Source organism: Astatotilapia calliptera, chromosome 14, assembly GCF_900246225.1.
Source record: "Astatotilapia calliptera chromosome 14, fAstCal1.2, whole genome shotgun sequence".
NCBI classification, from domain to species: domain Eukaryota; kingdom Metazoa; phylum Chordata; class Actinopteri; order Cichliformes; family Cichlidae; genus Astatotilapia; species Astatotilapia calliptera.
The window spans coordinates 22,340,451-22,367,687 of NC_039315.1; the positions used below are offsets into that span (position 1 = coordinate 22,340,451).

At 38.7% G+C, this 27,237-nt stretch overlaps 1 protein-coding gene across 4 annotated transcripts in view; it reads right to left on the reverse strand.

Moving 5' to 3' along the window:
• The window catches only part of gdpd5b (glycerophosphodiester phosphodiesterase domain containing 5b), a 44,412-nt gene extending 21,302 nt beyond the window's left edge, over positions 1 to 23,110 (reverse strand). For 2 of the 4 annotated variants that reach the window (XR_003274376.1, XR_003274377.1), the window contains exons 1-2: positions 22,606 to 23,101; positions 4,790 to 4,963 (exon numbers count right to left, since the gene is read on the reverse strand). Coding sequence is in view for 2 of the 4 variants with exons in the window: in XM_026191300.1 (XP_026047085.1) it covers positions 4,790 to 4,906 (117 nt within the window). In the remaining 2 variants the exon portion in view is untranslated. Of the gene's footprint in view, positions 1 to 4,789; positions 4,964 to 22,605 lie in introns of all 4 variants that reach the window. The other 2 variants (XM_026191300.1, XM_026191301.1) reach the window with 2 other exon arrangements.
• Positions 23,111 to 27,237: the final 4,127 nt, after the last annotated feature.

Genomic DNA, 27,237 nt, shown 5'->3' on the forward strand with positions numbered 1-27,237 from the left:
TGCAGCTTCACCTCCTCAGGCCGGGAACATTTTTGGCTGCTGTGCTCTGATTTCACTCTATTTGCTCAGATTATTTCTGGTGTTAATGACAACTTCTCTTAAGTACACATTTACATTACAGATTGATTAAAAAAAAAAAAAGAAAAAAGCTAATCCAACTGCCCAATGGTGGAATGTCACAACTTTAATAGTCTTTTGTTTTTTTATGCTTTGGATATATTGCATATTGTGTCACCAAATGTATTCAACAGATATCAGATTTATTTACTTCCTAGACATTGGTCAGGCTCTGCAAGAAACAATTAAATGATACATTTAATTAGACATGGCAGCTTGACACAGTATGCTGCAATTAAACATGCCAACACTGCAGGATGCTGCTTAATTTCCTTCTGCTACCACAGATCAATACAGGCAGAAAAAACCCCCAAAAAACCCTTTTCCTGTAAACTCCAACCTAACATGCTCCGCTCTCCTTGCCTCCATCTTCACTGGACATAACACCTCAGTCACTTGTCACATTCCTGAGCAGATCCAGTTAAGTCTCTGACATTTCACACAAGCCGAGTAAGCATTTTAAAATGCAGCTATATTACCAGCCTGCCAATAGCATGAGTGGGAAAAATAATTCAAGGCCACATTACTACTTTTATCATAAAAAAAAACAAAAAAAAAAAAAACGAATTCCATACACAAGATTCAGTTCAAGTAATTTTGCATATATGAGAAATGTACACACAGCCAGCATTTCTTCCTGAAACATGAAGTACACCCATCTCAACCCTGTAGATCAGTAAACTCTCGGTCAAATGTTCAAACATGTTTCCAACCATAGGAAGGTCTGGATAGGAGACCATGTAAAAAAAAAAAAAAAAAAAATCCTAAAAAACAAAGAATGCACTTCAATTACATGCTGATTGATTTAAAATCCTCTGTGTACAGAAGCAGATATACACTATGTGTCACTGTCCAATAGCTCTAACTTTAGACATTTACTAGATGTTACTTGTTTGAAGGAGGCCACACATTTTAGAATTTGTTGAAAAGTCACTGTTTGGATTACAGGGGTGAGGACGCACACACTGGGAAGAAGTTCAGGGATTTTCTAATCAAAGCAGATAAAGTAAGTATGTTAGCAGAGTTGCGGTACTTTGTTTCACTTCCTTAACAATAATAATTTGCGTCTGCCATAAAAAGAAAAAGAGAAAAAAAAGACTGTAAATGCAGAGGAAAAAAAGATATCTGCAAAATGTTCATGTCCAAGGCAACAGTCCAGAACAGAAATACACTGCACATATATTTAATCCAACAAGTGCGTAGGAGACGGACAAACCGGTCCAATGCTGCAAACAGACTAATGTTAAATGTCTAGTCTGTCAAATCACTGGTCCAAAAACTAAAACTCGTAAAAATAAGCTGCTGTTCATCAGTTCCAAAGAAAAGGAACAACTGTTATAATCTAATACTGTTCAGTCTTCAAATATCTTCCCTTTTTATCTGCTAGCACAAAAATTCAATGTTGCAGAGCAGCAATCGCTTCAAGTAACTGCTAGCTCTAGCTCCTGTCCAGTATTTCACAAGCCAGGGCAAATGTAGACCACAAGATTACCAAAGCTTTGCTTCTATTTTTGAAGCCTTTGTCCCACTGAATTGTAAAGACTGGCTAGATGGAAATACTTTCAATTATTACTGAGAGGCCAGATCGGCTTGCACTGTGTGACGTTGGCAGTCTTCCTACAAAGCACCTTGAACAGACAGGAGGCAGCGTCACTAAGGTAGCCAGTCAACCCGAACGACTCATTAGAGTGAACAAAGATGAAAAAGGGAGAGAAACTACACAACCCACTTGTGGATTATAAATGGGTCTATAGTTGTTGCTTGCTTGTCAAGCTCCTGTGATTCGCTGAGGTCCAGTTACACATACCTGACACCAGCTCCAAGTCGCAGTTTGCTTACAGAGATCAGTGAAGGTGCAGTTTTTTTATGAAATCACCACATTGTAAGCTAAGAAACATTCTCTATGGAAATCAACAGTAATTTTTTTCCAGTATCAGCACTGACAATTTTAAATATTAAATGAATCCAAATGAATTAAAATAGACTGAAGGGTCCATTTTTGCACTGGAGACAAGATAAGTGCTACCCAGCACCACAGGTTCAAAACAAAGGATGAGCACCTTGGGGGAGTGGGGGTGCTGACTTGGTAACATTTATTCATTTGTGCTTGTAACAGGAAACAGAGCTACACTGTGTCCAGGTCCCTCCAAACAGGAGGAAAAAATGAGGTCCAGTGTATTCCATTTATGAAATGCGGGTAAATATACCCTTTTTGCCTTGCTGTGTTATTTCTGTGTGTTTACTTATACACCTAAACAGGTTTATATAGGTAATTTGCTCACATCAGTGTGTGTGTGTGTGTGTGTGTGTGTGTGTGTGTGTGTGTGTCCCCGCTTGTGCCCTTTGTTTCTGCCAGTTTAGAGTATATTATATGGGCATAAATAAATGAATGTAAACAAAGACATGTGCTGTGTGTTTGAGTCTGTTGGAGCAACATAACCAAAGTGTCCTTCCAAAATAGCAGAAAGAAAGGTCACCTTATGCAATACTTTTGGCATCCAGCTAATATTAATGGTGCTGCAATTTTATAAAAATGAGCCAAATGAGCCTTCAAAATTAAATTGTTTAAAAAATTTTTTTCCCCCATGTAGGCATTTATACTTACAAATGACTTGGACCCCAAGGTCTGCTGACCTGTCAGTGATAAATGAGACCCTTCTACAGAATGCTTGCAGGGTTTTCTTTACGTGACAAGCTTGAAGTTCAATAATAACAACACGCGCACAAAATCTAAATCAACCTTTTTTAAAATTTAAAAAAAAAAAGAAGAAAAAAAAAAGGGTGCAGAGTGTATGTGATGACATACAGGTAGAAACAATGGAGTATTATAACTTCAAGCTTGACCATAGAAAGCTCAAGGTTATTGAATGAGGGAGAAGCCAGCAAGGACATAATATGGTCACATGTATTTTTCTTAGTATGTAAATTAGGGTATTTGGAGATCATGGTGTGGATATAAAAGCACACCTCTTTGGAAGAATAAGAACAGTTTTATAGGATTTGTGCATTTTTTCAGTAGTATATTCAACAGAAAATGTAAAAACTCCTACACATCCAACTTGTTATTCAGGGCTGTGAGGAAAAAAGAAAGAAAGAAAAAACCCACACCACATTACTGTAGCAATACAATAATAATAGCTTTTAAACTTAGCAATTAAACTTTAAGGAGAAATGCCAACTTTTTAATAAAGATGCTACTCTTAAAAATGTAGGTTGAAGGTCACTGGAAGATCTATAAAAAAGCCAAGTAAGTGAGTTTAATTACTAAGCAATAAATAACAGAAAACCTTGTTTGTGGAAAGGGAGTGAAATTCTCTAAGGACTGTGGGAAACTGACCTTGGTAAAATAAATTGCGCACAGAACAAGATGATCGGATCTCATTCATCCACAACTGTGCGCTGGCACACGTGAGTGCGTGAACAGCTTCAAATTCTCTTGTAACAAAGAATGAGAGCAGGGACAGCACTGACTCCATTTCCTACTGATGTCCTTCTTGTACACAGTGTTATGTAAATCTATACACTAATCCAGCCATCATAAGAGTTTCTATACAAACAAAAGCTCTGTTAGAATGAAAGAAAAAAAAAAAAAAAATCAGGTCAGTCAAATGTCATTCTTTCAATTAACAGACTGGCTGCTAGTGTCGTTAGTATGCATCTCTAAAACAATTAGACAAACCTGAGAATACACTGTAAATAAACAGGTCGCAATTGCTGTGATGGTGTCATTCTATGATCTGTATGGGTTTGAATGCAGGCTATCCCAAAAACTGCAAATTTTTCCTTTCACTTTAATTTCAGTGTAACCTGACTTTTTATAGTCAAAAGAACCTGTGTGAGCAGCAACTCTGTAATAAAATTAGGAAAAAACTGAACTGAATCTGACAACAAAGCCTTTAATTCATGTAGCGTGCTCCTGTCTCAGAGGTTTCCCTAAAGTGTATTAGGAATGTTATGAATGATAACTCTGACTATGTTACATTTAATAGAAAAAATATGGTTCCCAGTCACATCAGCAGAGTTTTGGTTATGTCAGTCTCGTGTTGTTTGTATGCAGCAGCCCATCTTAACACTCTGAAACAGGTAACGTCAGCTGAATTGTCAGTGCTTAGCTAGCAAACAAAGGTAGTGGATGACAGTCTCTGGGGGTTGCAGCAGTCAAACAGAATCAACCTACTGTGACATTACTGTAATATTTGTTGCTCCAGCTAGGCCAACATAACGACCATGAAGTCAGCCTCTGGGGGCTTCTGCCCAAGTTGTTTCCATTCTTGGCATACAGCAGCGGACTTGCCCCCCACACAATATAAGCAGAGTTGCTAAGTAGTGCAATAAACACTCAGCACCAGATTGACAGTGGACAGTGAAGGTGATGTCAAATAAACCTTGGTTTGCGTGGTACTCGCCAGGTAGGTTGTCCCAATCAACTTCGGAAAGTATTCACGCTTCTATGGATTTATTTTGTCCAAGTTTTATGCAGTTTCTTTACATAATCCCACACTGACAAAGTGATGGTGACTACAAATGATTTTTTAATCCCTTCTTGTTGTTGAACTATGTGCTATGGTACAGTGTGAGGCATTACTCTTTTACAGAAAGGAACTCATGGATAGCAATATGTACTGTACAGAAATGGTAAGGTTTCTGCATTGTTTAATAAGGGGCCTCTCACCTTGGTGGTGTCATCATGGGAGCGTTGATAGCGTTTCCATCTGCAACCATAGATCCCAGTGATGCATGACAAACAAAGCTGGCGCTCATAGACTTGGAGGGGTTGGTGTTTCACCATGCTCCTTCAGTCAGTCCGGCTTCCAGAGCTCTAACATCCCACTGGCTGCGAAGGATCCTGTGAGAAATTACAAACAGCGTTAATATTGAAGCAAACAACGCAGCAACAAATTGTTGAAACCACAAAGGCTGTGTTTGACAACCCATGGAACAAATGGAGTAACATGTCTGGCACTTTAATAGAAAACACATGCTGCCTTGAAAAGCTCGTCCTGATAAAAAGCACAGCTTCAAATTAAGACCTTGTGCATGTTTCCAATGACAACTGGGACTGCTAGCAGCTTTTCATCAATATGATCAAGGAAAAAAACATGGCAAAGAACATTGGTAAAGTGATTATCTATTGAACATCACATGACCAAGAACATGAATATATCACCCACTTATAATAGGTCTGGGACAAGACAGCGTGCAGGCACCACCTCTCCCATTAATCAGGCCAATATGAGGAAATGCAAAAGCAATACCAACAAGTGTACGTGTAATAATACAACTGTGACATTTTAGCAAAAACCTTTCAACCTCTGGGAAACTTTAAAAAGGTCAAAATGTCAACTAAACCTCCAGGTAAAGCAACATGATTGTCCTCACTACCACTTTATTTATTTTTTAATAATGTGCAGGGGGTCTCTGCATCATTTGGCACCTTATCTGAAAGTCTTACACTGCCAGCACTCACTATTAATAAGGCTACAAACCATGGTGGAGTAGCAAGGCACATTATACTTCAGAAGAAAAAAAAAGTCTTGATTTTCCTTTCATCCTTGTCTGATGTCGTTTTAGTAAACATGGTAGGCAAGACTAGTCTGTGTTATGTGTGAATAACTAGAGTTATGAGTAATCCTCACCAATGAGCCTACTGCTGATTCAGCATAAAGACTTTGTAATCAGCTATAATAACAATAATGATATTACAGCGGTGCGGACTGTTATCACAAGTTTACCTCACTCTCCAGGGACACGATGGAGCCTGTTGTGCTGCAGCTGCAAAACACACATCAACCAAATCTGGGGTTGAAAGTGCAACTTTGTGTTTTCAAAGCAGCAAATGATGCATATATAATGGCAGGGTGAACAAGCCGTGTCGATGAGAGGCAAACAAACATGAATAAGAGGCTACAGCAAGATGCAGACTTGCTTCAAGCTAGTTATATTCCTTTTTCCTTGCAGCGGTTGCTAGTGTGTAGCGTACTTGCATCTGATGTTTCAAATGCAAGTACATGCAGTAATTCTGCACTCTTCCTGCTGTAATCAGGCTGTCTCAGTCTCTGGACAGCTGCTCATTAGCATCTACAGCATGGGCCACGTTTCCTGTTATTAGCGAAACTGCTCTGAAAAGGGTGGGCTAGACCCAGGCAATAATGAATCTAGCTCACCCCAGCAGGACCGCAAAGACAGTCAGTCAGTGTGTTATAAATGATTTGTGGGTTAAAATGAAAAGTGTTAAATGTAACTTCTCCAATGCAGCAGCTTTGTTTACAAGCCTTTTGTATAAGTATTATATCTTAACAAGCCAAACATTTTTTCATAAGAAAAAAAAAAAAAAAAAATCTGTGCTCTTACAGGACAGTTAGTCATGCTAAAGGTTATCGACTGTCTGAAGATCTGTACTTGTCAAATTCATTGCTTGTACTGTGTTGAAGAAATGAAAATCAATTCACTGATACTTGCACAGTTAATATAATTACTCAATGACTGATATAAAATTATTGCTGTCAAATAAAACCAGGCACAGAGATCACATGATTACAAAGACTCACTTCTTGTGTCCAACACAATGCACAGGTGTGTTCATTAATCACCTTATACTGCACCAGTATATTGGCCAAAATCAAACTACTTTGTAGCCAGCCTCTCTGCTGCAAAGCAGCCTAAGGGATTTAGACCTTGATCAGACTGAGCACTATTTCATGCTGCCATGGCCATTATAAGTGACATTTCTTCTCAAACCATGTCTGCCAAGTTGAAAGAGATCAGAGCCTTGTAAGGACATGATTAGGAGCATAATTACGGAAAAATATCTACAAATCTGCCAAAACACTAATGGCATAAAAATCCTCATTTTGAGGCAGCAAAGAGTTTGACATGTTTGATCATGACATTAAAAAAAGAAAAAAAAGAAAGTGAATTGCCACCTGCCTGCACATTAAAGCCAATGTGTTGTCATCAGGGGTGCAGCAGAAATGTTAACAGAGAGCCAGAGAGAATACTTGCTATTCTGGCCAGATTCTGGAGGGGTGTACATACAGATAATGTGGCCTTAACGTAAGACGTTTGGCTTCTTCGTGGACCCTCACACAATCTTCACTTGACCACTTGCTACTCTGCGTCATCCTGTGTGTGCGCACAAACACATTGAATTGAAACTGAAAAATGTCTCAGGTTCTTTTACTGGCACGACACACAACACATCAAGTCTGTTTATAAACAAACAAAAGGGTCCTAATTGATAAGCAGTTTTGAAACAAACATTTTCTGTTGAAACATGCAGCCCTAAAAAAAAAAAAAAAAAAAAAAAAAAGGACATTAATCAGTAGAGAGTTATGTGGGAAAAAAGTCTGACATTAAATAGTCTTTAACCTACAAGCTTATGAGCACAATCTCATAAGCAGAAATAGCGTAGGTCATATGAGTGAATCCCATGTGTCCCACCTCCTGCATGTTTTTGTTAAACCGCAGTATTTATAGTAGTGAGAGAGAATGCAAATTGGATTATGTCCCATTGTGTGATACACATGAGAAAGGAACCTCTCACATGCTTCAACTCACTGCCCAAACACTTTCTAAAGTTGATGTGGAAAAATAGCAGTAGTAAGCAGCTTTAGCTGAAATCAGGCACAGTGTAGATTGGTCAAAATGACTAAAAAAAAAAAAAAAAAAAAAAAGGCATCAAAATCAAAATTCAGCTCAGCTCTTCAGTGAGGAAAACACACGCACACACTTTTGACATCTTCAAAATGTTAGCTGGGGATTGTAACAAAAACCCACAGTGGTTTGGAGTTTCAGTTCAGTTAGTGGAATTACACAGTTCAAGCGCCAAAGACTCAAAACAAACAAATGATTTTAATTAATATTTTTTTAAATGAACAGAAGTCAAACAATTCGAGATTCTGAAAAGAGCTGCTTTTCACATTTCTGCTGCCGACACTGGAACAAAAAACAAATATGGATTTATGTTTGGGCTTGTCGACCAAGCCTTTAAGACAGGAAAACAAATGTGAAGCTGACACAGCAAAGTTTGGTGTGATCACAAAGGCAAACTAAAAAACACTTTCAGCACTGTCATGCCATCTCTTTGTTGACATAATGTTCCAACCGGTTGCCACAGAAACCCCTCCATGTTGTTACAGGAAAGGCTGATGTCATAACTTGTTTACCCCCAAAAGCTTCCATTCATGAAAGTGTTACATCCACTTGTACTCTCAAAGTCAAAAAAATATTACACGCCATAACTACTTTAGTTGAGATAAACATCAAACGGGCCTTTAGAATTCCACCTATTTGATGAATGATATCATCGTAAGTAGATGGAGCAGCACCGAGAGCACAGATTTGTCACCTTAAAATGGAAGGCTTATGCATTTTTCATTTTGGGGTTAAATACCCCCATCGCTCATCTCCTCAAGCCTGAATAAAAGAAAGAAATGCTCTTCCATTAATCCCTTTATCAGCATAATGTCTAAGCAAAAACTCATCAGCCAAATACAGCCCAGTGGACACAATTAATTCTTAAATAAGATGCAATGAATTAGTGAAGCCTAGTTAATTACAGCACAAGTCGTGATGTTCACCACAGACTGAATACATGTTCAGCCAAGACTGGAGCTACACTATCATATTTTGCCAACATGGATGTGACACCTCTGACCACAGTAGGTGTGGAAATGTAACCACCATAAGCAGTGTGGGCTGCTCTGTCACAGTGACTCACTGAGTCACAGACACAACAACCGAGCCACAAAAACTGAAACTTTGATTAAAATCTTTCAAAAATTACACAGTAAGAAGAGCAGAGCTTTCTGCATATTTAGCAACACATCAGAAGAATAGAGCAACTTTTCAGATCCTGTCACCTAAATGGCCTCATTCTGAACTCAAACAGATTAAGCGGCAAAGTCAACAAGTGCTCAAAGCTTTCGTCACACGAGAAGCAGACTTCCTGCCATTACTGTCTGTCACAAGGTGTCTGAACTTGTGTGGAGAGGAGGAGAACATGAGAGGGGTGCATGGAAAAACCCCTAAACAGCTTTTACCATCTTCTTTTCTGCTGCCTCATTTCCTCCAATCAAAAGTACACCCAGAGAAAACAGTCAGCAGGGGAGGAAATGCTTCAGCAGTTTCCCAGCAGAAAACATCGTCTTCCTTTGGTCAGGGAACTGAAAGAGACCGAGCAGCAGAGAACTGCAAGACCAAACGCAAACCTGCTAATTGTGAATAATATATTCTTAAAAAGATACTTCACAAAAACAAAAAAAAAAAAAAAAGGGGGGGGGGGGGGTTGCCTCTACACATCTGCTGCAAAGTAATCAAGACCATTTAAAAAAACAAAAAAAAAACAAAAAACAAAAAAACAAAAAAAAACAAACCCAAAACAAGATAACTAGTGAGGATGGACCTGCTGAGAATGCAGAGAAAATGCTCACTCAAACTTTTCAGTAGATGACCCAAGGGTTACATACATAATGAAACAAGAGGAGGTCCAGGAAGTTCTGACAATGCAAAATCTGCAGCTGCATGTCATGTTCCAATACTCTGACATGCTTATTGAGATGTGCAATAGATACCTAGTAACTGAGCTCCATGGAGACCTTGCTAATGGGTGATAAAGCCTATTATAAGGAGCAAAGGGAGAGCACTGACATCAAAGCTGTTAAAGCCAGTTCATTCTAGAGGTCTTGCATTTAGGCCACGGAAGATCAATTGCACTTCAAACAACATTTCTGACACCCTCCTTTTCTTGTGTTTAATATAAACAAATCATTGTTGCTGCTTACTGTTAAGAAAACCCCATGACTTCCTGTGCACTTTAATGACAGACCTGCATCACAAGATTGCAGTGTTTACCACATCTGATTCACAGGTTAACAGTGCAATGTTGTTCACATTTATATATTTATTAATAATACAAATAATGATTAAAGTAGAAACAATATAACAAAGCCAAATAGTTCCCTGCATTACAATGCATTGAAACCTCTGCAAGTCTTAAATTGCCTAATGTAAAGATCAGCCAGGTTATGTGACATCTGAAAAGACGCGCACGCATGTCAAATTCCTATTACCGTGAGAAAGAGGCTGGTGAGTTTCCTGGGGAACCAAAAATCTGGAGACATGTTAGAACAGGCCAGTTGACTGACTGTTTAATTTCTGTGTTTATGTAAACCAACCTTTCAGGTGACGCAAGGGGAAAATAACTCCAACCAACAGATTCTGGTACATTGTGATTAATGTATAAAGATACTAATTGAGACTGCACAACATGCATTAGTAAGACAATAACAGCACTTGGCTAAGAACAACAGTTACACTTTAGTAATGATTTACAAGTACTTTTCATCCTTAGCACTCCTTAAGATAAAAACGTGTGTGTAGTGTGACAGAAGGTTCACCAATAGCTGGTGAATGTATTTACTTGGTATCATTTAGTAATTGTGGGCAAACATACTAAAATCATAAAAAATAAAAATAAAAAAGGAAGCAGATCTCATTTCAGCTGGGACACAAAAGGTCATTTGAAGTCAGCATGGTGACCTCAAGCCTATTCCTTCATGTATTCATGAGAATTAATGCAGTTTCACCTATAAGCAAAGGCCTATGGCTGTTGCATATTCAATAACATGCTTCAGTGTTCACGCTCCCCTAGTGCTCTCAAGCTTATATCAAGATGAAGAAACAAAAAACAAAAGCAAAGCTGCATATTCAACACATGAGTAGAGAGTCGCTGACGCCAGAACATTCTGGCCTGAGAAAAGAGGAAAACAGCACAAACAAAGCTCAAATAAAGGCTCTTTGAGGTTTTTCCTGCTCATGACCAACATTTTGAACAAGTCATAATTTGCCCCATAACGTACCCCAATTTTGAAACAGACAGAATTATTAAATTAGGTGAATAGAATTAGGAGGACTTTGGAAAATGCATTATAATCGTATAGCAGTTAAACAGGACATGTTAAACAGCACGACAGTCTGAGAGTTTGTTGTCAAGGTGAAAGCAAAAATTAATGCGCTGACCAGAGATACTGTCAGTAACATTTGGTGATTAGTAATAATGATATGCAATGTGAAGTTGCAGGCGCTTAGGTACACTTATTGCCCTTCACACGCATATGAACTTAAGTCTCTTTTCTTAATCCATAGGGTTTAATATGGTGTGGGCCTACACTTTGCAACTATAACATCTGCAACTCTTCTTATGACTTGCTGTTGTTCCCAGTTCCTTCCATTTTGTTATGCCACCAACAGTCGACAGAGTAGAGGGAAAATTTCACAACTGGACTTGTGGTGGCCTCCTATCACGGCATCATGCTGGAATTCACTGAGCTCCTGTGAGTGACATATTCCTTCGTGATTGGACGCGATTGGAATGAATGGCCAATGATTATTTTTCCACTGTTGTCCAACTGAGTTTAACAGATGAAGACAACACAGCATTTTTCTGCAATAAAGCCTGAGATTTAAAAGACCAGCTCCAGAGCTGAGCTAATTCGGAGTATTACTTTGGCTGAAAGTCAGATAGAGGACGTATTGAAAGAAGGGATGTATTTCAATCATTTCAGCAGCAAATAGAAGAATTAATAGAGCCAGTGGGGGGTGGGGTGCAAAAACATTCAGACAATGCAGTGCTCTTCAAACTGACAGCTCATCAATCTGCAAAAATATAGGTCAGTAATAATCAGATGAAAAATAATTGATTTAATCACAGTCCATCAGTGTCTCTTAATTAGAACACTGAAAGCGGAAAGAGGAAGCGACATTATTGTCATTACATTATTTGAGCAAAACAAGGGAGCACAAGCACAGAGAAAAATCTCCCCACTCAATTCAGGGCGGGCAAAACAAGGTGTTAAGTGGGTCAAGTGATGCATCAGTAAACGGGTCAAGTAACGTTCCATTTTTTTTTTTTTTTTTTTTTTTTTAAAAACGTAGGTAAGAATAAGGAGTGGGCTTCAGCTGCAGTATGAAGCGTTCTACATGGCCTAAAGGTGACCTAATAGTAGAATATATCTGGAAAGCACGCCACCTAAACACCCGTTTTTATCCACACTTTGAAAAGAAACATCTCAGTCAACCTTGTAGGATTTGAACTCCTTCCTGTTGTGATGTGACAGTACCGTCCTCTCATCTGCCTTGCAACTGGTTAGGCAGCTGATTGTTTGTGGGTTTGGATAATTACCACATTAAAATAAAGATCACACCGACTCCTGTCTGCTTAATGTATACATGCACTGTGCTTTCGCATCAACCTTAGGACAGCATGTGATTTCAGATGTTTCGAGGATGAGGAGAAGCATCCAGAATAGGAGGTCAATACCACAGAACAGTGTCAAGCTCTGAAGAGCTATGAGGATGGAGTTTTATGACTATGTCCAGGATACGCACACAAAAATTCACAAGAAGTCCAAACTTCAAAGTTAAATATCGTGGTTTCATGTGGCAAATGGAAAAGTGCTGAAATGCTTTTAACAACTATCAAGTAGACGTACCATCTACCACATTCCCCATCTCAGTTTAACATATTAGCATGCTAACATCTACCAATAAGTAAAAAACAAAGCATGACTCAGTGTAATGCTAACATAATGATGGTATGCTAAATGAGTCAGAGAATAGCTAAAGTGACTATATTGCATCTTGGGGAGAACGAGAACATGTAAGCTAGACTAAAGTGGCTTTACACTTGAAGAAAAGTGTCAGCATTTTGGTGGCTCAAAAAGAGAACAAGAAAAGAACAAGTAGGTAAAACATCTCTACAAAAACACAGCTTGTGTGTTTTAAAAAAGGAAAGAAAGCAGCAACAAAATTGCAGAACTACAAAGGATGCTTTGGGAAAGGCAAAGGAAAAGAACAAGAGCGTGTTGTTTCTTTTGTCAAAGTTTGCTTGCAGTGTATGACATCTGGATCCCATCTTATATGAAGCAGAGTGACTTATAAGCAGCTTTACAGTCTCACTTTCATCTGGATTTAATCAAAGCTTCGATATTGAATGAAAGCCAGGCTTTAAGGTTCTGTGCCCAGCATGTAGAAGCTTCCATTAAATAGAATGTTTCAGCTTTCAAAGATAACATTAATTCATTAAAATGACCCGTGAGCCTATTAATGAAAAAGGAAAATATATAAAGTTATCCTTGAATAACTCTCCTCTAATGCCTAGTGATAAGGTAATAGTCCATTTACTGCATCTGCGAAATGTACTGTGAGAAAGGAGCCAAAGGCAACAGACATGCAGTTGTGACGAGCACTTTTCAGCCTGGGAATTAGAGCAGGGCGATATGGCTAAAAATATTTATCACGATATATATTTGAAAATTTGCGATAACGATATAACCGACGATATAATTGATGCGAGACAAAATACAACTCCACAACATTACTAGCGCAAAAAGACAACCTTCCATTTATTTTCACTTAAACAAGAAGCTGGTTTTTATGTACATTAAAGCTTTATAAAAATGTAACAGTGCAAATACAAATTCCTTGCTGAAAGTTTAACCAAAAGGCATTTCCAGTAGAAATGGGCTGACATATCCTGAGCATAACTATGTATAATATCCACTGAAGTTAAAAAGAGGTGCTTTGCAACATTAAACTGCAGTGTGCAGTACGCATTTTTCGGACCACAAGGTGCACGGGATTATAAGGCACATTAAGCGAAACAAAGCAGTCAGATAAATCAAACTTTATTAAACTCATTCTTCTTGCTTCCTCCACTTCTGTACCATTGATTCATTAATGTTGAATTCTCTGGCAGCTGCTCTATTCCCATGTTGTTGCAGTATAGTAATGACTAACCTCGTATTGTGGATGGATTATCTCAGTTGTTCACCTGACTGAAGTTTGGTCCGTTTACAGCATCCTGCCATGCGATTGCATTTGTTTCTAACCATGAAGAACCTTCGCGTTAACTTTTATAAGTGGAAAAGTGTTAGTGTTCGTCCTCCAGCTTCACTGTTTATGTTATGCTAACATAGCTGTGTCGCCAGCGATCACGTAGCACATCATTATATACCAGCTAGCCCAACTTCAGTAACCCTACAAACGTCACTGCTGTTTAGTTTCCTGTCTTCATTTATGTTGGAAGTGATAGCAGAGCTGTACGTTTGATTTTTTTCCAGAAATCTCTCAGTCAGAACATGCTATATCATGCTTAGGTAACTAGCGAAACTAGCGAGCTAACTTCCGCTAGCTTCCTGCTAACTTCTAACTCCGTTAAATGTAATAACTTTTGTTTTCATGGATGCCTGGAAGTTAAACTTTATAGTTACACCTGGTAAAGCAGCAATGCTGATCGTTTTATTAAAGATGAAAGAATTTAGACAGTTTTTAACTCTAAGTGATGCTGCAGTGTTGTTTGACCTGAAGTATACGGAGTTTAGGACCCAGATTACTCCCAGATTTAAGAGCATCTTAGTCCGACAAATACGACAATAACAACGGCCGCTTGCATGTTCTGCAAAAAAATGTGCTTTGTTGTGTATCTGACGGACAAACACCAAACCAGTTCCACATCACGGAAGTTGCACCATTTTTACAAACCAATTCTGGTTCATCTGTTTCACTCAACAATCGGCCATGTGCGTATGAAAACAAAGGCACTGCGCATGCGCGTTTTACTCATATTCTATCGCGATATTTCATTTTCCTATCGTTGCCTAACATTATACCGGTATTACCGTGAACGGTATAATATGGCCCAGCCCTACTGGGAATATTTCTTTTATGCTTTCTTTTTTTCTTAACAATTTATAATATTATTCAGCTTGCAGTATCACCACTTTAAAGGTTTCAGAACTGATACCGTGACCTGGAACATAAACAGCTAACAAGGATGTCCATACCATGCCGAGATAATACTCTTGTTTGGTGGTACAGACCACACAATTAGCTTAGTTCACTCAGACCTCTTCAGTCACTTTGTTTTTCCACAGGGAAGCAGGAAAAGAAAAAAAAAAAAAGTAGTTGGACTACAATGTGGTATCAAGGTGCCATCTGTAAGTCTGCACGGGGCCCTTCTCCACCATCTGTGTGTTGACATCACACCCGTCTCTGTCCTCCACTGTGACTGCCATCTGAAGCTGAGAGGCAGGAACAAGCAAGCCAATGCCGCCATGGTGGTGAACATTTAGCTGCTTTAATTTGGGATGATTAAACATAGGTGACATAACTACTTTGCAACAAGAAATAAATGGAAAACACTACTGAACTGAGTTTTCAGCCAATAAGATTAGATGATAATTTTAGATTAGATGATAACCTGAGGCACTAAAGATATGAAAAGAAATGTACATTTTGTTTTTGCTTGCACATGACAAAACAGACTTCCGTCAAGAAACTACAATTGCCTTTTTCAAGGGGAACATTCAGCTCTGATAAAATAACGTGCCGTTTTGGGCTTTGAACAGAGTTCAAGTTGTAAACTAGGAAAGACGGTGCACCAAAGCCCCCAGTCTTCCTCTGGGAGTTAAGGCCAGGATAAAATTCACTTGATGAGTAGTTCTCGTCTTAATTTCTCGTCTGTTGGGAATTGGAGGATGCAAACACAGTTAGTCCCATCAAGAAGTTGGAGAATTCACAGAAAGCCGTTATTGAGACCTACACAGATCCTTCCATACTTGTGTATGTTCAAAGCTTAACGATGGTGAGAAATTTTCTCCGGAAATAAGATGACACGTAGGAAAGCAGAAGTTTTCTGAATTTTCTGGCGGGCCCTTTAGCAGCCTCTTATTTAACCAGAATTCATCAAAAGCTATAGTTAATGAAGTGGCTTCATGACATGTCCATGTAACAACAGGATGTTGCTACTTGCATTCCAAATATCAATGCTTGATTTGACTTTTCTGCAAATGCAAATCTGCTAAATAGGTAATCTGACTATGTCACCATCCAGAGCTGGTACAAACCATGTTCATGTCTAAATATAAGGGAAACAACTACAGATTCTTGTGATGCTTGTGCATTTCAAACTTGTTTAAAAAAAAAAATACATTTTTATTACCAGTCAACTACAGTTCCATAGCAAGCTACCAGAGGTGGGACCAAGTCATTGTTTTGCAAGTCTCAAGTAAGTCTCAAGTCTTTATCCTCAAGTCTCAAGTCAAGTCTCAAGTAATGTCAGGCAAGTCAGAGTCGAGTCTCAAGTCACTGGTGTAAAAGTCCGAGTCAAGTCACAAGTCTGAAACTTTGAATTTCAAGTCCTTTCGAGTCTTTAAAAAAAACAAACGAAAAAATAATGTTGCAGTTATGCTAAATGTAAATATTAGACCATGTAATTTTAAAATCTGTGTTTTTCTCAACACATACAAAATAGTGAACTTAGAAAATATACACAAATTGTGAAATTGCACCTCTTTAAAATGCAGCTCAATTAAACTTAGCTCCAAGAATAATTTTCACCGACAGTTCTGAGATACGCTGCATGTTATTCTTGGATGCGGTTGTAGGACCAGCTTTAAAATCGCATGACAAAAATATACACATTAAAAAAAACTGTATCACCAACGTAGCCTGGAAAACATTTGCTAGTTAGATGAAGTCAGCTATCTCATCCTAGCATATTTATATGCATATTTATAATTATACGGTTCTTGGAGTGAGTGCATACACTCATGAAGTTTAGTAACTTCCGGTCACTGCAACAAGCCCAGGTACAGTTTACCGACGGATGGGTGCAGGACCTTGAAATGCACCATGTAGAACGAAAGACCATCGTACGTATCATAAGTTTACCAGTCTCACAAATCGTCGTCATAAATACACATTCGTTAACCGTTTATTAATAGGACCTTTGAGCTCAACGGTAATTAATTAGTAGTAGAAATAATTTCTGGTACCCATCACAGAAATGTAGCAGTGACAATAATATTGTATGCTGTAATCGTACTGGGCAATTAGTGATACAAAAAAACTGTTTTATCCTGTGAATAAAAGTATGTGTTTTTGTCAGTGTACCATAATAACAGAAGCGAAACACAATATTGTGTCAGGACAATTTACTATTTATGCACAATAAATAAAGGAGCATAGCGCGACAATTTCTGTTCAGCGCCAGACTTGCTTGTAACCTATATCACCAATTATGTTAAGAAAAATGACGCATTAACTACAACAGCAGACTGACCTTTGTGTAAATGCTTGGAGCAGACTAACCTGTGAGCTGGAGTGTTCTAGGACGTTATATTTGATCTTTGAATGGCTGCAATCCAGTCGCCTCTTTGTTACTTCGGAAACATGGCTCGAACAATTTCTCTTCCACAACGTAATCCGATAACAACCGATCTCTTTACCCGTCGGCTTTCCGTGGCTGTCATGCGACCGGCTATTGCAGTTAATAATACAACAGCTTCTTGACATTTTTGTGTTTCTTTTTATCTCTGTGTAACTGATTTTAATTGAAAGCCTGTGTGCGCTAGTACCGCTTGCCACGAGTTCCCAGAATCCTTTGCGGTTCTACCCGTGAATGACGTCACATTTTCAATCTCCATATAATATGCGTGTTAAATTTTATATTTGGGGTAAAATATCAAGTCTTTTCAAGTAAACCGGTTCAAGTCCAATTCAAGTCCCAAGTCATTGGTGTAAAAGTCCAAGTCAAGTCACAAGTCTTAGAACATTTTTTCAAGTCAAGTCTAAAGTCATAAAATTAATGACTCGAGTCTGACTCGAGTCCAAGTCATGTGACTCGAGTCCACACCTCTGCAAGCTACAACAGGCAAAAACCTCAAACTTCCAACCCAGCAGATTCAAAACTCTTCAGCACAAATTCCACCCTTGGGTTTGCCAACATCTGCTCCATTACAGACAGCAAGTCTGTTCAACAATTGGGGAAAAACACCCAGAAATTTGAGGAAAAATTGGTTGCAATATGAAGTGCTATGGAAATTATAGTCTTCTGGATGTATCATCACATACAGCTTTGTACAAACAGTGTTTCATTTTTCCCCTAAATCTAAATCCTAATCCAACTTAGTTATCTATTACATTTGCATTAAACATTTGCTATAGCTTCAGTGAGTAAACAAATGAATGACAACATTTTTCCCTATGGGTACTATGAGTTCAGAGCATACACTTTGATATGTGGTTTCCTTCTAGCTTTACAGCACCAATGACATTTTCCTTTCTTCTCTCATATATGGAGCTTTCAGATAATACATCCTACATATCAGCTATTGATGATATTTGGCATATTTTCTGACAGGGAAATATAACCAACACTACTGCAACTTTACACAGAGCAGAGCTCCAACACATAAAGCTTCTTTTAAAAGCTCTAAATATTTCTAACTAACTGTGTGTGTGTGTGTGTGTGTGTGTGTGTGTGTGTGTGTGTGTGTGTGTGTGTGTGTGTGTGTGTGTGTGTGTGTGTGTGTGTGTGTGTGTACACAAGAAAAGGGTAAACAAGTGAATCACTGCAATGAACACTTCACTGTTCTTAGACCCAGTATGTCACCAGTTCTTCTGAACCGATTACCTTCAGTTGTAAAGTAGACCATTTTATCTTTCATTGTAAAAGTAAGGCACTGGATTAAAATTAGACCCTGTGTATAAAAACCAGGAAATAGTAAGAATATTTGCTGTCATATATAAATATGTAATTTATGTTGGAAAAATGAGAAAGGAAAAGTCATCATTTGGATATATTAAAATGAATTATTTAGTTCATCGTCTCATTTCCAAAGCACATTAAAGATGGATAAAATGTTTTCCCCTTATTGGAATGTTATAAAGAATATTATGTCCTTTGTATGAGAAACTGGAAATAAAATATCAGTCCACGACCAGCAAAAATGTTGTTTCTACAGGCCTTTAGATCTGCTGTTAGAGATCGGACATTCAAATAATTTAGGTACAAGCCTAACAACTATATAAGACAAACTGTTGCACAGTTGATGATCTGTGCTAGGGCTGGGCGATATGACCCAAAATTCATATCTCGATATTTTTTAGCTGGATGGCGATATAAGATATATATCTCGATATATTTTTTTAAAGCCATGAAGTAAGAACAAAAAGAGAGTGCTTAGTCAAAGCTGTGTCCCAGATGTCACACAGGCACTTTTATTAACATAGAGCAGATGTACATAAAATTTACTCAAAAATAAATTGAGCATTTATTAAATAATAATGCTCCATAAATAAAAGAAAACAATGTTGTTTTTGTGCATAACAAAAAGCTCACAATTGTGCAGTCAAAATGTAAACTAAAAGATGCTGAGCACAATAACAAAGACAGATTTCACAGCTGCTCTGTTCCCAACTTGTACTGCGTGACTGACAGCCTGGAGTTTGAAATCCGCTTCGCAACCGCGTCTCTTAACAGGTGCCATTTATAGTCCTTATACACAGTAGGGTAATATTACGTTGAAGCACAGTACGTATCACTCCGCGAGGCTCAGCCGTAATGCTCCGACAATCCATCAAGCGGTGCAGCTGCGTAGCTTACTAAAGTCGTACTAAAACATTTTTTGACAGATTGCTGAGCGCCGTGTTCCACATAAAATCGGTGCGCGGCCATCAAGCACAACCAGAATTCATACATAAGGTGCGCTGTCAACTTTTGAGAAAATGAAAGGATTTTAGTCCGTGCAGCACCTCTGGGCTGCATGGCGTTAGCGTGGTTAGCTCGTTAGCGTGGTTAGCTCGTTAGCGTGGTTAGCTAGCTAACACGTTGACGCCGTCCAGCCCCACGCACGGGGCGATGCGCAGTAACTCGTTAACGGAGATTTGCCGTGTCCATCTTGTCGCTTCCTGCAGGTGAAGCGATGGGGGACGAGGAGTTGTGTTCAGTGAAGGAGAGGCGAGGCCGAGTAACATTGCGTAAAGACGAAAGTGGACGAAAGAGAGGCAAACCTGCGGCTCCACAAGTATAATTATAACGTAACATAGACTATATCGATATAAAGGATATTGTCACATCTTATATCTCGTATAAAAATATATCGATATTTTTTAAAAACTCGATATATCGCCCAGCTCTAATCTGTGCACATTTTTCACATATCACAGAGTGCAAGTTCAGGAAGTACAAGCAACATTTCCCAACATGCCACCCTGCCAACAACTTTTCAGAACTGGCATCCATTGTTAATCAGTCACCTGAAGCATCAAACAATTGAATAAATATTTGCAGTTAAAATTCAGTTCATAAGGAAAATGTATACTACATAAATAAAACTAGACTCTGGTTCACAAGACAGAACAATGACAAGCAACTGACAGCAACATGGTGACCACAGACATTGATGAAGGAGGCAGAGGGGGAAAAAAATAAAAAAAAATCTTTTACAGCTTCAGAAAAAATATTTTGGTTTTAGTTTTATTTTTTGTGCTGCAAAATTAAATTTTCCTCCATATAACACTCAAACCTGCCATAAGACAGATTCAGACTGCTAGAAATCCACAACTGAGTGGGATCCGGTTGGCAATTGCCTCTCATCAGGCAACCTGTGCAATTGCCTTCTCAACAGGACTATCTGTGAGGAACACTATTGATCTCTGGGCAACCATTTAGTCAAAACAAGTTGCAATGGTTAAGATCATCCCAAGGTGGTATTGCATGAGATATTCATAGTATTCCTAAAGAATTTAAATATATTTAATAAAACATCAATATCTGGATTGATACAATGTCACAATAGGCTGCTGTATTGATTTTTCCCCCACCCCAACCAGTGGCCAACCATCAAGCTGTTTCCACATCAAAACCAGTCGCTCATTGCAGACAGCTATGGAGCTGATTGCTGGTGTCTTGCAGACATTTAAGGTTCTGGTTGCCTAGGTGATCAACTGATACAACTACTACCAAGTCATATGTCTACCAGCAGTATCCTGGGTTCTCATTAGTAGTCAATTTAATTGTTCACCTGGAAGTTAAAGAAAGAGCTTTCTTGAGTCCCACCCACTTCCCTTGACCAGTGGTCATTTCGCTAAAAGTCGGCAAATATGGCTTCCTTTGATCTCGGGTCAACACGTCATATCAAATGGCTTCCAGTGTGAATCAAAGTGAATCACTCCCTTTTTGCACACAGCTCATAGTGAAACTTTTATAATCTGTCCAACTGTAACTAAATGCAGCGAATATGTGCATCTACTGTGGAGGGGCTGATTTAACAGTCACATTGACTGGGCCCTGATGCACTTAGGTACTGAAAGACACACGTTTGATTTAAGGACTTCAAGCATTCTCTGATTTTTTTTTTTTTTTTAACTTATAAATTTATTTTTTGTAAGTAAAGAAGAAGAAAAACAACCTGGGAATTATGTGAAATTTCACGTCCCTATTAAGAAGTATATCTTTCCCCGCCCAGACAAACCTGAGACAGTCAGCTGAGAGGCATTTGATAAACTTTAAACATAAAAAAAAAAAAAAAAAAAAAAAAAAAAAACAGCTCTGCCCTTTTATACTTAAAAATTTCAAAAGAAACAACAGTACAGGTTATTGTATTTATGTCTAAATTTTTACACATAGCTTTAAAATCCTTTTGCTCAGTTGAAAGAGGAGCAATAACTTTGCCTCAAGGTAATAGAGAAATAAATAAAAATAATGTTCTGGCTGCCATCAAAAAAGGAGCTCCCCTACACTGTGCCATCCCATAGAGGTTCAAAAATACAGGATCAGCATACTCCACTCCAAAGACAGTTAATCCATAAGAGACCAAAAAGCTTGCATAGTCACTTTGAAAGTCTTTACTCAGTCTCAGTCATTGATTTTACTGAAACTCCGTCTAAGCAAGCTCCAAGTCCTTCAAAAGTAATAGGTAGCCTGTGAGACATAAATAAATACCATCTGTTAACACTTTCTGAACAGAAAGTGTTAGTTTGTTTTGTTTTTTACTAAAGTGTAATTAGTAGCAGATGGGGAAGTGTTAAAGCTGCCACGAAGGTTATTAACAGTTGACCAAATGGATGCTGTCCAATGGACAAAGTCTGAAGATGAATAAACTTCCTCCGATAAAGTGCTTCATAAAACAAATCTAGAGGGTAATCTTGTATTCTTGTAGTACACCAGGGAAATCCAAACAGCAATCAACCTCTCCAAACAGAAAAAAAAATAATAGTGCCATGAATTATGCAAGTGGTAACCTAAGAGCAGTCCACAACACATCAGCAAACGCACATTGGGCATATGGATGGAGGACCCCGTGTTCAGCTTCCTTAGTTCCACTTGCATTATGAACCTTACTGTCCAATAGATAATGAAGAGAGTGCAGCTGATGTATGATTCGAGCCCCTCCAATGGGAAAACATCACCATGGGCGTATCCACCAATATGCCGTAAGTGATGCGTAAATGCACATGGTCATAGCTAATGGACTGCATGTACTTCTAACCTCTGCATGTGAAAAAGGACACTTGACTTGCCTCATATTTAACCGCCGACACGTTACGGGACTGATGGCTAGTGGTCAAGAGTCTCTGGAACATATTTTAATGAGGTGTGTAACTGCAAATAAACTAAAACAGGTTAAAGATAGATACACTCACCTTTCTGGGTGCCTTTATTTGTTATCAGCTGGCTCGAAGGTTCCGTGTAAAAAGTTTCGTTTCCTTTGAAAAAGAAAAAAAAGCCCCCGACTCAACAGTCAAACGGGGACACCCCGTGCCAGCGGTAACGGATGAGGAGCCGAAGTTTCACCAAGAAAACTAAGGAGAAAAATGCCGGCTGAGTGCGGACGCTGTGACCGGTATATGTCCTAGCTAAAATAACTCCTGTCTCCTTTATCTTTGAACCGCTCCGTCCGGGTTTTTCTTTCCCCCTCTCTTCTCTGTTAACTCAGCCTCCCCTGCGTGAATACGGATACTTACACCGACAAAGTAATTCAATGTACTGGCTAGTGGGAGGAGTGAGTGTCGGTCCTTTTATCTCCAGCCCTCTGTTACAGTGAGGAGGCGTCACCGGGCTGACTTTACTCCCGGCCTGCGCGTTCATGACACATCAAAAAGACAGCCCCCAAACCCTCCAGTTTGTTTGAATTAACCAAAAAGAAAAAAAGTGACCAGTTTTCTGCTAAATTTGGACACATCATGCCGCCGAAATAAATTTCTTTCAGCACTAACACCTCTGACGTCAAACGGTACCCTCATTACCATCAGCTGAGATGTAAACCGAAAATTCGAGGCGACACGAATGCATCAGTACTCAAATACAGTAGTTTATAAACCAAAGAGCACTGGTTTAATCTGTTATCTTAACTGCATAACTAATTCACCAAGCTGACATTAAGAAATCTTGATCAAAAGCTGACTTTTGTTTGACAAGTGCAACAAAAGCCATCTGAGCTTGAAATTATTTTTTATCTGCTTTATACGTGACATCATAACTGCCTTAGCATAGATTTTAAATGTTTTGTTTTTGCTGTCACTGATTAAGGTACAATGTCTTTCCATTTAGCCAAATTCCATTTTAAACATAATTTCTTGATGTCCATATTTTCTGTGATTCTCTTTACCAAGTGAATAGCTAAAGCTCTGTTTTATAGGACTTTTAAAACCAATACCGATGCCAATATTTTGTCATTTAAAATTCGGTATTCAAATCAAATCAAATCACTTTTATTGTCACATCACATGTGCAGATACATTGGTACAGCACATGTGAGTGAAATTCTTGTGTGCGAGCTTCACAAGCAACAGAGTTGTGCAAAATACAATAATGTAAACAAGCAAAATACAAGAATGGCTACATCTGAAACTAATAAATATATGTACAATATATAATAGTATATGCATTTCTGGATGTGTATACTAGATATTTTTCTACGTGTGTGTGTGTGTGTGTGTGTACATGTGTGTGTATTCCGATATATCAGCTGATACTTTTTTCTTTCAGCCATATGAACACATTTCTCTCACGTTTATTATCTGTAGTTTGTTTGGGGGTTTTTTTGTTGGTTTTTTTTAATGTATTAGTTTATACTCTTCCTAACAGCTCAGATCAGCTGCTTGTTGTGTTTGTGGCTCTAAAGACATTTGCAGAGTGCCCTCTAGTGGGCAACTTATTCAGCATTAACACTTATAACATGATTGAATATCTCCCATGTCATCTTTACTTTTAATATTTTATTTATCAGCCATAATAAATAGTAATCTTGACAGATCGACAAACAGCAAATATCGGCCCAAGAATAAATTGCTTGGGCTCTGGATCAGTGTACCTTCTTGCACCACTTGAAAGCATTATATCTGATTACATTCATTTAGAAAAATCACAATAATCCACCACTCATTTGTCTGTGCACTCAGCCTTTTTTTCAGTTCAGACTTGATATGCAGACACATGTCTATGACTCATCAAACGAAAGCGATTTATTGATTTCTGTCAAACAAACACCATCTGCAGTTATAATCAGAGACAGCATGTAATGGCAGCAGTCCCTCATGATCGACCGCTGGACGCACTGTGAAATGTTTAGTACTCATGTGCAAAAATTGACCACATGTGGAGAGACCATGCAGAATTTCTCTGCACATAAAGCTTCTTGTGATAAAAGTAAAACTTATTCTCACGGTGATGATCTGGTTGTCTTAGAAAATGGAAGTTCACGAGTGGGAGAAATGACTCATCTGCAGATAGAGCATTTGAAATTTTCAAACGTTTTCAAGATGAGTTGCATTTAATTGCTTTGCCTGAACTTTGGGTGTTCCTTATGTCAAGAGATGTGGGAGTTGTGGTTAAACCAAATCAGGTTTATCACCAAGGAAACAGTCAGTGCCAGTGATTCTCAGCTAATGGAGATGAAGAGCTGAAGCTATCTTACATAAAACAGTAAAAAATAATGCAGTCTGCTTTCACAGAGAGATGATCAGCGGGAGCAGATGTAGTGTCACATGACAAAGAAAAGGTCAGGTGGGAGAACTCATGGGGTAAGGGTAGGTGTTGGTTGTCAAACAGCACATTAGTTTCCTGGCACAAGTAATTCAGATACATGGCCTGCATGGTAAATGGCCTGCATTTGTATAGCGCTTTTCTAGTCCATAGGACCCCAAAGCGCTTTACACTACATTCAGTCATTCACCCATTCACACACACATTCACACACTGGTGATACATGTTGTCAGCCACCTCGGATACTCACATACATGGAGTCACCAGAGGCACACACACCTTGACATTACCTCTCTATGTGCCTCTGTGCATGAGGATGCAAGAGATCCTATGACAAATCCCCATTTGATGTGGCTGGCCCGGGCTTCCCTGGTCCTCTCACCACAGGTTGGCATTAGTCAGCAGCTCCAGCTGCTGTGCATGCTTTTGAACTCCACCCATTTTAAAATGCCAGCCAGCATGCACAGACAGGAAGGGCAGGATGGCTGGTGGGGGTCTCCCCTCCAGGTATTATTATGTAATATGGCAGAGCTTGTGACTGATGCTCACTAGAATGAGACAAAATTTGAAAAGAGCAGGAAAGATTTGAATATGGATGAAATGGTGAAATGCACAGACAGTCTAGACTGAGTGACTAAAAAGCCAACACTGCGGCTTTCTTCTGACTTTGTAGGTTTGCTGGAATTTCACAGCTGGGTATGATGTTTTCATAGTTCTCACATCAACTCAGAGAGGAGCTAGCATGGCAGCAACTCAGTAAAATATCTTGTAGAGGAGCTGATGAAGTTATTGGACGGATTTAAGCGATTTCATCATATATTCAACCACAGTCCAAGAGGTGTCTCCTGACGTTGGCAGCCAGCAGTCAGCTCTTGAAGGTTTATGCTTTTGGGAGGATTTTTCAGTTTCCCTTTGGTTTTGATATGTAAAAAATATTGGGACAGAAAGTGCTACTCCTTGACTATCAAACTCACAGCTTTGCATAATTATATGTTTCAGATCAAACAAATTTAAACCTGAGTAAATAGAAAAAGCTCTTACCTGTTTGCTGCCAACTTGTTTGACAAATTAAAGCAGGCTTAAAAAGCTCCAAAAGGAACACTTCATGAAATAGTCTAAAGAAAGTCAAGAACAGCTGAAAAACAAAGTCAGTGACATCAATCAATCGAGCTACAACGCCATTTCTAAGGTGTTGTGAACCAGGTGAGAGCTATTATAATTATTAATTAATTATACATGTAATTATTATAATGTGGAAAACTAAACCTTCTCATGAATGGCTGGTCTACAAAAATTTCCCCAAGAGTGCATTGATTACTCATCCAGGGGTTCACAAAAGAACTCAGAATATAATTTAAGGAACTGCAGGCTTCACTTGCCTTAGTTAACGTCCGACTTCATTATTCAGCAATGAGAAAGAGACTGAATAAAATTGGCATCCATGGGAAAGTTCAAAGCTCATCTCACATTTTCCAAAAAAACAACTTGATGGTTACCAAGACTTCTGGGAAAATATTCTGTGGACTGACGAGACAAAGGCTGAACGTTTTGGAAGCTTCGAGTCCTGTTACAGCTGCATAAAACGAACACAGCATTTCATAAAAAAGAACATCATACAAACAGTTAAATATGGTGGTGGTATTGTAACGGTCTGAGGCTGCTTTGCTGCTTCAAGTCATGGATGACCTGATGTAATTAAAGGAACAATGAACTCTACTCCCTGTCAGAAAGCCCAAAAGGAGAATGTCGGGCCATCAGTTTAAAGTTTAAGCCCACTTGGGTTTTGCAGCAGGAGAATGATCCAAACCACAGCAGCAATTCCAGCTCAGAATGGCTTAAAAAAAGAAAAGACAAAATTAAGCTTTTGGCCTAATCAAAGTCCAGACTCAAATCAGGTTGAGATGCTGTGGCTTGACCTTAAACAGACTGTTCATGTTCAAAAACTGTCCAGTGCGATTGAATTAAAACAATTCTGCAAAGAAGAACAGGTCAAAATTCCTCTACAGTGATGTGAAAGGCTCATTGCCAAGGGTGCTCAAACTATTTATTTGGTTTTGGGGGGCAATTATTTTTCCCACACAGGACCAGGTTAGAATAGCTATTTTTTTCTCATTTAAAACATGCATTTTATATTCATTCAGGTTATCTTTGTTTAGAATGAAAATGGGTCTGATGATCTGAAACATGTAAGTGTGACCAATATGCAGAAAACAAAGAAATCAAGAAGCAGGCAAATAGTTTCCCACAACACTGTACACAAAGGGCCTTGAGGTGACTGTTGTTGTGATTTG